The 13,287-nt window shown below is 34.6% G+C and overlaps 1 protein-coding gene across 2 annotated transcripts in view; it reads right to left on the reverse strand.

Moving 5' to 3' along the window:
• TBC1D32 (TBC1 domain family member 32) overlaps positions 1 to 13,287 on the reverse strand; it is a 170,609-nt gene that overhangs the window by 157,094 nt on the left and 228 nt on the right. The window contains exons 1-3 of one of the 2 annotated variants that reach the window (XM_037520316.2): positions 13,021 to 13,222; positions 4,606 to 4,767; positions 2,053 to 2,230 (exon numbers count right to left, since the gene is read on the reverse strand). In XM_037520316.2, the coding sequence (XP_037376213.1) occupies positions 2,053 to 2,230; positions 4,606 to 4,767; positions 13,021 to 13,175 (495 nt within the window). In that variant the 5' untranslated portion in view covers positions 13,176 to 13,222. Of the gene's footprint in view, positions 1 to 2,052; positions 2,231 to 4,605; positions 4,768 to 13,020; positions 13,223 to 13,287 lie in introns of those variants that run through there. The other variant, XM_037520315.2, reaches the window with a different exon arrangement.

Below are 13,287 nucleotides of genomic sequence, written 5' to 3' on the forward strand. Positions count from 1 at the left end.
CTGTAATAACTTAACTAGAGCACATAATGTGTTCCATTGAATATGAATCCATTAAATTTTCAGCTGTTATAAATATTTCTTAGATTGAAAATTCCTGAGGCAAGCAGTGTCTGCCAACTTGATTTATAAAGCAACACAAGATTGTTGTATGGTATCAATACAGGTAGATAAAATCTGCTGGTGTTATCAGTATAGACAGCTACTTCTGAAAGGAAATTTTTTAAAACACATATTTACATGTATCAAAGTATAAACTAAGCAAATAACTTCCAAGCAAACTGTAAGGGGAAAAGAATAATAAATAGGATAGGCTGATAGTCTAAGATGTATTTGGTCCTCTTCTGTTGTCACATAGATCTTAAAGGTCTTTATATGTCAAAACAAAATTTGTGTCAGATGCAATTTACATAAGAAATGTGAACATAAAAATTGTGGAATATGTCTTTACAGAAATATTACACTGAATTACTGTATTACAACATTTGCCCTGGAGAATAGTCACACTATTCAACTAATACACTTAAAAATAACCTTCAAAATTACTTACCCTAGAAATCTCTATTTTAAGTGTTTGGTTTGAAACTATGTAAACCACTGAACATACAGTCAAGGAAAGAAGACAACCTTTAATGTTATGGGAATTCAGATTGTCCTGGGAGTCAATTCAAACACAAAGTCAAAACAACAGTATCTTCTTTTCCAGGAAATTGAAAAACAGTAACATCAAACCCTGGACTTCATGTGTAGGGTGAAAAACACAGGCAAACTGGTAACAATAGTGATACTATATTTGTTTTCTATTGCTACTATAACAAATTAAGTGACTTAAAACATCACATTTACTATCTTATAATTTTAGAAGTCAAAAGTCTAAATATATTAACAGGATTTGGTTCCTCTGGAGACTCCAGGGGAGTATATTTCCTTGCCTTTTCCAACTTCTAGAGATATCCTGCTTTTCTTGGCTCACTGGACCCTTCCATCTTCAAATTCAACACATCACTCGGCCTCCACCTCAGCCTGCACAGAACCTTTTCTAACTTGGAACCGCCTGAGTGTCTGTTACATATCCCCCTGTGATTACATTTGGCTCAGCTGGGCAATCCAAGATAATCTCCCTCATTTCAAAACCTTAATTTAATCAACTAACAAAGTCTCCTTAGCCATATAAGGTAACATCACAGGTTCCAAGGATTATGTCATTTTCTGCATACCATAGGTACCCAAGAATGGGTTTGTAAAGCTGGAAAACTCAGCAGTCTCTTGCTAAATGATGCAGTGGTGACCAAGCAGGGCAACTTTTAAGTTCTGCCTCAATGATGACCAATATGCATTTTTTTTTTTAATTCCCCCCTCAAAATTCTCAAATGTCTTTATGGTATAGGATTTATGTTATAGTTATGCACCTAAGTCAGGTTAAAAAACATTTCACTAAAAATATCAGGTAGGATTCATGCAAAGGTCAGAGAGATTCCATTTGGCTTGACTGATTCTATATGGAAGGTCATGGTACATGCATATAGGCTCTAGGATAACTAGTTTCCCTTGTCTTCTGTAGGACTAATCTAGCCATTGGTCTTTACCTTAACTCTGCTGTAGCCAAATGACAAGGATTTCAATAACCTAGAAAGAGAAAATGTGAAACCTAATATTTATTTACCTCAAAACAACTCAATCTTCATCTCCTGAAGATACATAAGGAAATGTGTTTTTCCCATATTTCATCTATAATATAAACTTTGGTTAGTAAGGATTAATTGGGAATAATGTTTTGTTTAATTGAAGGTAAGTAGATTGGTATCAAGCGTAATCCAAAATCCATTTATTTTCTTCATAAGAAATGTCTCAGGTAAAATGTAATAATTCACTGAACATAAAATCTAAAAGATGTTACTTCATAAACTAATCTTCAATATTAGGTTACTTTATTATCTGTTTTTCTTCTGAATCTTAAAATGAGGAAGCAGAAAAATATGGATAATAAAAGATGTATTGAAGTTAGCAATCATTAAACATCATTTCAAGACATAAGTGAAAAACTAAACAACACACCTGATTGAATGATGAATCACTATCAGAGCAATTGTCTGTGCAGTAACTATCACTTTTTTCCTTTTGAATTTTTTTCTGCCTCTCTGGACTTCGTATCTCATCTTCTTCAAACTTGTTAATCATCGATTCCACCACTACCATCATGACATTCTTCAGGGAATGCATCATTTCTTTGTATCTTAAAATACAAAACAGTATGAATAAGAAAAATACTATTAGCACAATAAAACATTAAACTAAGTTAAAGTAAATGAGAATTTTTCTAAAAAAAGAGAAGTCCCTTTCAGAACACAATTCTGAAAGAAAAAAAATCTAAGGTCAGTTTTTCTTAAAGAAAAAATGGTTCAATTAAAAAAAATCATACTACAGGAATAAAAATTAATAGGGAATCTAAAAGGCATTTGTTTTTGTTTTTTAATCTGGTTATATGGGTCAAGGTAGTAAAATTAATAGACTGTAAGACAAAATGTTTCAATGGCATGGATTTCAGTTATTAGCAATGGAGGCAACTATCAACATCATACTAACAAAACAGAGCCAATTTTTAAATTTTACTTTATTCCACACTCTCTATTCTCCATTTCTCTATTTTGTTTCCCTTTTTTTCTCTTCTGCCCACCTTTAATATATATGTTATCAGTTCGATGGGTCTAAAATTTTCATTTCCATGGGTCTAAAGTTTCAAAAAGAACATAATAAATTTCTCTACTCATTAACATTACTATTGGACTTGAGATCCCCAAAAGCCCTAGGAATATATTTTAGAGCTAGATAGAACCATCTGGTCTAGCATTTATTTTACAAACAAGGAATATATGACTTGGACCGTTGAAATTTCTAAATTAAAAAAAAAGAGAGAGCCAAAAGATTTAAATAAACATAGTGAATAAAAAAGTTGGAATGTGAAAAGTTGGGCTAGGATTCTGACTACCTACAAACTTTGTCATCAGAAACAACTCTCATTTTCTATAGCTATAAAAACATTTAAAGAAAACCAACACTCTATCTGACCTTTTCATGTGGTTGTAGGAAAAAAAAGAGAAATATATCTGAAATACTTTGCAAATATAAAGCACAATACATATATTTATTGTCTATCATTACACAAATAGAAATACATTAGAAAAATAAGCACAGATATTTCCTTTTCTTTACATTTCTAACTAATCATTGTAACTGCATAAATGAATCATTGTAACTGCATAAATCAAAGGAAGAAGAGCTAAGGTTCTTGCTCTCATAAGAATAATAAAATTACACTGGGGAATTTAGATAAAAACAGTAGACTAGGATTTTTAAATTTAATGAAATTTTTAAAAATATAATTTAAATTGTATGTTATCAAGTATATATAATTTTAAATGTCATTTTAAGTTTAATATATGACATTTAACAATATAATGTAATATATTTTTATATATTATATAATATATAGCCTGAATATATAATATATATATAATATGTGGTTTATATAATATATAGCCTGAAATAAATTTAATATAATACACATATGTATTATATATATTTATATTTTAAAGTCCCAGAGATTATGAGAAAACACAAAAATATTAAAAGTAGATGGGACTAGGGCCTCCCTGGTGGCACAAGGGGTTAAATCTCAGCATGAAGCTATTAGCAGCCACTGCAGCACCAGTTCGATCCCTGGCCAAGGAGATAACCCACATGGCGCAGCAGACCTCTCCTGTCTCACCACTGCTCCTCTCAGCAGTGTATTTATTTCAGTAGATCCACCTGTTCTGCTCCCCACTCTGTCCTGTGAATCCTCTCGCTCCCTCCCCCCGCAACTCTGGCCTATACCCCAGTTTTTGCATGCATAAATAAATAAAATCTTAAAAAAAGAGTTTTTTAAAAAGTGGATGGGAGTAGATTAGGAATAATAAAGAGGAAAAACAAACCTACAAAAGTAAATATTATAGAGATGAGAATCAGTCCAGAAAAATTCCAAATTGATGTAAAGGGAGAGTGGGGAAATGGTGGCTCATTTAGCACAATACTAAAGAAGAACAAAGGTGGAGGACAGATAACACTCAACCTCAAGACTTATTATGAAGCATATACAGGAAATCTCTGTAGGTTCCTCTCAATTTTTCTATGACCTAAAAAATAAAGTGTGTTTTAAAAAATAAATAAATAAACAGCGAAGGAGTAGGCCCTGCACACATTTAGGGAAAGGGCCTTCTAGGTAGAAGCAGCAAAATGAGTGCAAATCCCTGACTGAGGGCTTTGTTTGAGAAGGAACAAGACCAGTCTGGCCCAAGTAATATGACAGGGAAGGTGATAAGAATCAAGGTACCAGAGGAAGCAGAAGTCTCATGGTGGGCTTTGTAGGCTACAGAAGTAACTCCGGATTTGATTCCAAATGAGATGAGAAGGCTTTGGAGAGAGCTAAGGGGGATGATCTGACTCCCTGATTTAAAAAATCATTCTAGCTGCTATGAGGGAAACAGACTGGATAGTAGGGGATGGGGTGCTTTTCAAAAAGCCCTATTGAGAGAAAACTTAACTTTGTAATATTATTGTGGGTGTACTTACGCTTTAGATTCCTGAGTTCTTTTAGTAACATGCTGTACAACTGTGTCATAGCCAGATTCCTCACCCTGATTTTGATCAGATGTCCATTTTTCCATTTCTTCTTCAATCATAGACCCCAAAGTGTTGCATATATGCTGTCTAAGGTATTTCACAAATTCATAGCTGAAACAAATATTTTAAAATGTCATGAACTTACATAGCCAGAAAAAAAAAATGTTAGCACAGAAAGATTTATAACACATTCATATCCCTTACCCTATTAAACTAGGGTTAAACTGTTACTCTATTAAACTAGGATTAATAGAGTCATTCACCCTAAATCATCAAACTAATCTAGAATTCTGTTATTTTTTTTTTCTTGATTACTTGGTAAAAGATAATCATTTACAGATGACCAGGGGCAGGAACAGGGAAAAGCGCAAATTTCAGGACTAACTCAACCTTTACTGGGTTAAGAGTCTTTTCACATTTTTTTATTTTTATCTACTATCTTTAATATGTGATGCTTCAGGATGAAGAAAGCAGTTGTTAAGGGTTTTTACAATTACTCAAGCTGATAAAGAAAACTATACTCGAAAATCAGCAATTATGAAAAATGAATATGAAAATATTAAGCTATATTCATCTGAAGAGTTTTTGCATACATTTTGAAAGTAGTAACTGACGTAAATTTTATCTACTCAGCTCTTGTCTGACTTGATACACAGAGAGAAGTATCTCAGACCATTCAATACACTGAACACTTCTCTTCAAACTATTAGGTTGATGCTAACATTAAAATTACAAACTCAGACAGCAAATATGAGGTCAAAAGTAACACAAAGTGATTATTTTATAAAACATGTTTACTGAAAATAATATCAAGATTTAAAAAGGCTAAAGGTTTATGATCCCTCAGGTGACAATGATAGCTTAGGATGGACCAATTTTGTAAGTATCACAGTGGTCAATTTTTTTAAATTTTTATTGATTTAACTTTGGTTTACAAGACTTTTAGTTTAAATACAATAATGTATATAAGCTTCCCATACAGGCAATATGTGATCCAGGAGACCTGGAACAATTTTCTTCTTATGAGTCAATCTGGTACCGAGCAAATAATCTTCAGTCAAATTTATTTATTAAATGACTGTCCTCTAAAGAACAACCACCTTACTCTGGTACCCAAAAGATTTCATCTTCAATTATAACTTCTTTTTATTGGGATTTCCTGCTCTGCCTATTTCTTAACTTTAACCACACTGCTGCCTCCTGGAATCCCCCTGGCAGCCCCAGTTCTGCAATGGCACACCTGCCATAGATAGTGCAGACCTCAACAGTTAAGTGGAGATATCTGACATGGACCCATGTGGTATTATAGCAAAAGCACAGGTTTAGAGTAAAGGTGCCTCAGTGCCAGCTCCAGTTCTACCACTTAAGAGCGGGTATAGTTCAGTGGTAGAGCATTTGACTGCAGTTCTACATTTTAGTAGCTGTGACCCTGGACAAGTCTAAGTTTTCTCATCTATTACATGGCAAAGACATACCTACTTCATACCATTATTCTAAATTAAGAAGGCATTAGACACAAAACTTACTCTTTGCAACCATAAATTACCAGATTAAAACTAATAGCAGATATATCCCCCACTCCCATTACTTCAATTTCAGATTCCATACAAACAGGTGGTTTCTTCAGCAATTCCTTCAGTCAAATTGTTCCAGAATTCCAGACCAATAGGAGCTGTCTGCAGGACAAGGCTACTTTATGTACTTTCACTGTATTGAAGTCAACATAACCAGAGTAGGGTCACTTTTGGGTTCACAGTGTCATTGTAACGTTGTTATATTGTGCAGGATTCTCTAGGGGATTGGTCAATACCTTGTCTAAGGGGTTACATTGGGGTGTGGGGCATGCCAAGCACCTGATAAAATATGAAGATCTGTGGAATATGAACACCCTGTGTGAGCATATGTGTGAGCTGTGAAAGTTGACTGCACTTTCTGTTCAGTTTTGTGTTGGTACCAATATGGTTTTCACTCATCATGAATGGTTATCTAAGTCTATGACTTCATATGTTCAGTTTTCCAAAGAACAATTACCCATATTTTAAACTCAGACTCCCAGATGCAAAAACTCAGAACTAATGAAAAAAGTTGTCCAACTTAGGAGGGAACTTCCTGATTTAAAGAAAAAAACCATGACGATGCTTATGGGGCAGACTGGTGGTGCAGGGGTTAAAGACAGCACTATCACGCTATCTCCAGCCACTGCTGCATGAGTTTGATCCCCAGCCAGCCAAGGGCAACCCACATGATGCAGCAGACCTCTCTTGCCTTGCCTGCTACTCCCTTCAGCAGTGTATTTTTGTAGATCTGTTTTGCTCCCATTCTCTGGTGAATCCTCTCACTTCTACACCTCTGGCTTACACTCCAGTTCTTTTATGCATAAATACATAAATCTTTAAAAAAAAAAAAGAGTCAGAATCACTTGAAATTCTTATTACAACAGATTGCTGGGCCCCACTCTCAGAGCTTCAATTCAGTATGTACATAGTAGAGCCAAAGAATTTATATTTCTAACAAGGTCCCAGGAGATATTGATACTGAAGCCAATGCTGCTGGTGTCTGGACCATAATTTGGAACCACCAACTAGACAAATTCTGTATTCAGAGAGCTTCCAAACAGTCCTAAGGTTTTTGGAACTCCAATCAGTAATTCCTATTCCAAGAAGCAATATTAAACCAAAATACTGATGAATAAATATACATGTAATTGCTTTATATTAAAATATGCATTAAAAAGTGATAAATATCATTTTATCACCCTCTGCATCAATAGTGTTTTTGATTAAGAGACAAATCATCAATTCCAGTAATTTAGAATAAGCAGGTCCTGCCATAACTTTAAGAATCATGGTAGTTTTTAATTTCAATGCCCCCACCTATTAGCTATGTGAGGCTATTGCAGATCCTATTAAGCTTCAGGTTTTTTTCATCTATATAATGGAGAAAACACTGTGGAAATCATGTAAAGATTCCAGATAAAGTATGTCCTGGATGGCTATGATTGAATGGGTGGGTGTGGAGGACAGAATATGGAGAGTTAAGAACATTCTTTGTTGTTAAGTCTGGGAGTCCTGAAAAATAATGTTAGTGCCAGAAATGTGGTGGGTAGGTGAGACATGTTTTTACTGATTTGTACATTTTTTAAAGATTTATTTATTTATTTATGCATATAAGAGCTGGGGTACAGGCCAGAGATGTGGGGGATGAGAGGATTCACCAGAGACAGAGTGGGGAACAGAACAGGAAGACTGACTGCAATACACTGCTGAAGGGAACAGCGGGTGAGACAGGAGAGGTCTGCCTCGCTATGTGGGTTGCTCTCTTGCCAGCTGGGGATCAAACTCATGCTGCAGAGGCTGTGGAATACTTCATAGTGCGGTGCTTAACCCCTTGCGCCACCAGAGAGGCCCATGATTTGTTATTATTTAGTGTTTTGTTTAAGGAGAAATAGTTATTACAATTTATTTTCTCAAAATTATATCATTGGCAAATAAATTTAAAAGTACAATTTACTTAAAATTTTAAGTTATTCATTGAACTTACTTTTAAATGTTTAATATTTATACTCAATGTTTTCTAAGCATTAATAGATACTAAGAACAACAGAAGACAATGACAAAAGTGTTCTGTGAACTTAATGTTCAATATTGAAACAGCAAATACTAATTCTCAGAAACACTCCAAGAAAAACAAAAACTTACTGAGACATATATCATAGAAAACAATCTCTAATCATCATCTAAGCAGGTTTTGCTCCCTCTCATCATTCATTGCCTTGTATTAGGTAAAGGTCTCCCCTTTATGTAATATAAATAAGCAGGCTCTGCCATAACTCCCCACTCATTTTAAATGTCAAACTTTTAAAACTCTTGCAACCTTGGACAAAACACATGACTTCGCTAAATTTTAGTTTCCTGCTATTTAATAGTACTGATAAACTGCTCTTCATTACATACTTTCTTGTACTTTGACACTTTCCTCATCAAATATATGTTCAACATATCTACATATATTCATATACCTTTAACTAACCTTATCTGTTATTTTGAAAATAATTTAAGTGAAAGAAATACTTGGTTTAATAACACTGTTACCAAATGATAGCAAACTATCTTTTCCAAATATTACTCAACTAGGTATAGCAAAACCTTAGAGGTTTTTACTGTTTGCAACTAAGGAAAAACATGTTGACCTCACATTTCAGAAGCAGCTCCATAAAAATACGTAGCAACATGCCTGGTCATTTTGTTTTACTACTGAAGAATATGAAATGTTAAACATTTACACAGAAAAATTTTATAAAGTAAAGGAAAAGAACATTTACTTTTTGCCATTCTTTTTTCTCCAGTTTATCATCTAAATTTTCCAATAAAATATATTTTTTCCCTGATGAAACTCCAACATGCTCAAAATATTTTTTTTTTAAGATTTATCTATTTATTTATACAAGCACTGGGTACAGTCAGAAGCACAGGAGGGTGAGAGAATTCACCAGAGCCAAAGCGGGGAACAGAACAGGCAGACTGACAAAATACACTGCTGAGGGGAGCAGCGGGCAGCAGGAGAGGTCTGCGCGCCATGTGGGACCCTCCTCAGATGGCTGGGGAGCAGCTGGGGATCAAACCGGCACTACAGAGGCTGCGGGCAGCTTCGCAGCCCAGTGCTTAACCGCTGTGTCACCAGGGGAGGCCACCCAAAATATTTTTTTTAATTTATTTATTTTTATAGAAGAACTGGGGTACAGGTGAGAGGCACAGTAGGGTGAGAGGATTCACCAGAGACAGAGCGGGGAGCAGAACAGGCAGACTGAGGGAAGGCACTGCTAAGGGGAGCAGCATGTGAGACAGGAGAGGTCTGCCATGCCATGTGGGAATCTCCCTGGCCAGCGGGGAATTGAACCCATGCTGGAGAGACTGCGGACAGCTTCACAGCATTGTGTTCAACCCGCTGTGCCACCAGGGAGGCCTGTTCAAAATATTTATATCAAAATATACACCACTATAGAGATTGCTATTATAAAACAAGGATATAAAAAAAGGTATGTTTGTTTCATGAAATCATCTACTTAAGGCTATTTAAACAAGCAAGAAACTTTCTAATCATATATAGAGAAAATTATCAGTAACTATGTTTTAAATACATATTTTATTGGTATGTTATTAATTATAATTCTGATATTTAGAATTCTTGAAACATTTTATTTCAGAATCCCAGAATTTATTATATGACAAACTTAACTGTATATATATATATCACATTAATGTATAAAATGGCAAGTACAGAAAATTTTATATCACCTAAAGCTTATTAGGTCAAAGTATAAGTTTCTGAGTCATGATAAAGTTACTTGAAATGCATTTATTAATTACAGAAACATACCTATAATTCTCAGTAATTTCCCAACATAGGTATATAAGTTTACATAAAGGATCTTTTTTGAAGTTACCACTTAAATACACTAGAATTCACTAATTTTAAAAGTCACTAGTAGATTCTCTGTAAAATAAAGAACAGACTCAATTAAATAAATACTGTGTTCTTTCTGTATGAAACCAAAAATAAATCAGATAAAAATTACAAATATCAGGTTCTGCATTAAAGACTATTAAAATCATCAGGTCAGTTAGTATTGAAAAAAAAGATTAAACAATTGTCACTGCGATGCAAGTAAGTATGCTCTAACTCTGTGGTTCTCAACCCTGGCTGCACATTAGAATCATCCAAGTGCTTTTTAAACAAACCAAGGTCCAGTCTCTACCACTCGCCTTTCTATCAAGTCCTTCAAGAAATTGTGATTCATTTATGGTGAGGCCCAAGTGTCAGTATTTTTTTTTTAAGCAGCACCTAACTGCTTCTAGGGTAGCCAGGGTCGAATACCAATACTGTTTGTTTTATAGGGGCCAGTCTAAGTGTAAAATATATACATAACACATACAGCATAATGAAAGCAATGTCCTCTTCCCCGCCTCTCAAATGCTTGTAATCACTTTCAGAGCAATAGGGTAAAGCTTGGATCTCTTAGGAAATGTGTAGATTTTAAGGCAGAAAAATAGAAAAGGCTTAAGAAACAGTTTAAGGCAGCTGCCATATGGGGAGAATCCACAGATAAGAATTGAACTGTGTGTGCTACAGTTTCTCCTTCAAATGACTGCGTTTTCCTCCACTTTATTATGCTATCTGAAACTTCATCATTTATGGACTCAACTGTCTTAACAACCATCTTCTTACAAAAAAGCCTAGAGTTACCAGTTTGCCTACAAGTCTGTTTAATAAGATTTATCTTGGCAATACCAGGGCAACATCAGGTGGTTTTAAGAAACCAATGTTTTGACAGTAAAGATGAAAAGACAGATAATCCTGAAGTATGAAACACTTTGAAAAGCAATATATATATAAATGACTCAACAACACTTAGTGGTCAAGGAGTGTTACGTCAGTGAAAACACAAATGAATATACAAGCAGGTGGACCTTATAATATCCAACCCTAAAATTATAAAATTCTATGAAAATATCAAAAACACATCTCCTTTTCCTCTCCTACACGGAAAGTTCAATTCTAAGGCACAGATCTCAGTATAGCACTGCCAACACACAAATTTTAATTCTATACTTAACTCCTTAAGCTGCTTTTAGGATCACTTATCTTATTTTTTAAGACCAGTAACTAGTTATAATTTGAGAGTGTCTGTATTATTTTTTAGGTAGGAAACAAGTAAGTCTCTTTATTAAATATAAACATTATGCACATTATTCAGCAGATATTTAATCTACATTAAACTGGAGTATAGTAAATTGCAGTATTACTGAATTGAATAAACTGTTGAGAGTAGCTATAATGATCCAACTTTTACTTGAAAAGCATTTTAAAGTAGGCACAGCTAAAGCAATACTTACAGGCAAAGCTGTAGCTTTAAATGTTCACAATTTTTTAAAAGAGGAGAGCTGCAAATTCATAAGCTAAGCATTCATGACAAAAGATTTCAAAGTTTCTCAGGGGGAACAAAAAATAAAAAACAGAAATTAAAGAAACACAAAATAAACATTTAATTGAAAGGAAAAACAGTCAACAACTGGTTCTTTGAAAAGACTAATAAAAGTAATAAACCTTTAGCAGAATAAATTAATAACAGAAGAGGGAAGGCACAAACAGAAAACAAAAATAAGAAGAGGAACGTAACTAGACATTAGAAAAATTAAAGATGAACAGGATATTAATGATAACCTTTATACAAAATAAATTTGAAAATCCAGATGAAATGGTCATATTCCCAGAATATTATCTATCAGTGACTCAAATATTTCAAACAATAATCTGCATGTGAAATAAAAACTAGAAATGAAGCCCTAAACTTAATGTTTGATATAGACTTGTATGAGGTATATTAGTATGACATTAATATACAAAACATTAATATTAAATTTGAGAAAGTCACAGTTTTCTATATTCCACTGTAAAAGTGGAATATTAAAGAATGGAATATTAAAGAATATTAAAGAGTATGAGGATCCCTTGATGTAGATCTATAAAAATTGGTAGGAGTTTCAGGTAAGTAAAACTTTTGGGCACCCAAGAATCTGTAAATGTAGCACAAGAGGAAAATTTTTAGATATCATCTCTGTGAGGTTAAAATAAACCCCAAACACTCCATTTAAAACACTACTACTGATAATAATGAATTGAGGCAACTGGTGGGACATGTTTCAATGGATAGGCTTAATTTAAATCCTATGAATAAAACCAAAAGTAAAATACAGGTCTCCAAAGAAGCATATTCTTCAAGATTTATCGCAAATGTACCTATCTTATTAAACTTTACATGGCAACTGCTCTCAAACCCAAATCACTCTGGCCTTCTGTAACACATATATTCCTGACATGTGACCCATACAGTTGTGTGTCTTATTCCTTTATAGGAATGATTCCTGCAGAGCTCAGAATAAGTGGTGCAGTCACTAAAACATCAAATCAAAAAAGAAACAGGGGTCTTGGGAACAAAATGCTTTTAGGGATAGTGTCAGAAATCCCCTGAAATAATAGAATTACTCTTAAATGAACAAACATAATTTATAATCAATGTTACTGTGCTGTCCAAGAGAAAAGATAAGAGAATTAAGATATGCTGATTGTGTCACTAAAATAAAGACAAAAAAAAAAAAAAAAAACCTAACAACAACAAAGGTGATGGGGTAAAGCTTTGGAAGAGACGAATAAACTATTTAAAAAGTCGAATTCGGGTAAATACAAAAATGGACCTCAACTTCCAAAATGGGCGCTACTTTAACAACACTACTCAAATGAACATTCCCTAACAACATTTTGACCTTTGCTGGATCAGCTGGTTTAAGACATCAAAAGCAGTTTTACTTGTGAAAATTTTCATCAGTTTCCTCCAGATGTAAGAGGATCTCCTCGGCACACTCCAGGGAGGGAGCGCCCGTGATTTTCTCCTTCACGCTCTGGAACAACTGCCTCAGCATCGCCTGCAGCACTGCCTCGTCCTCCACGGAGAAGTGAGCCATCACCTGTCAGGATCAAACCCCCACGCCCGTTACTAAGGGTCCGCGCAGACCCCCGCACTGCGCACGCGCGTCCCCAGCCAGGCCGCGCCTGCACGCAGCGTCGTTCCCCAGG

This window comes from Talpa occidentalis, unplaced genomic scaffold, assembly GCF_014898055.3.
Source record: "Talpa occidentalis isolate TD23 unplaced genomic scaffold, MPIMG_talOcc4v2.1 talOcc4.2, whole genome shotgun sequence".
Classification (NCBI taxonomy): domain Eukaryota; kingdom Metazoa; phylum Chordata; class Mammalia; order Eulipotyphla; family Talpidae; genus Talpa; species Talpa occidentalis.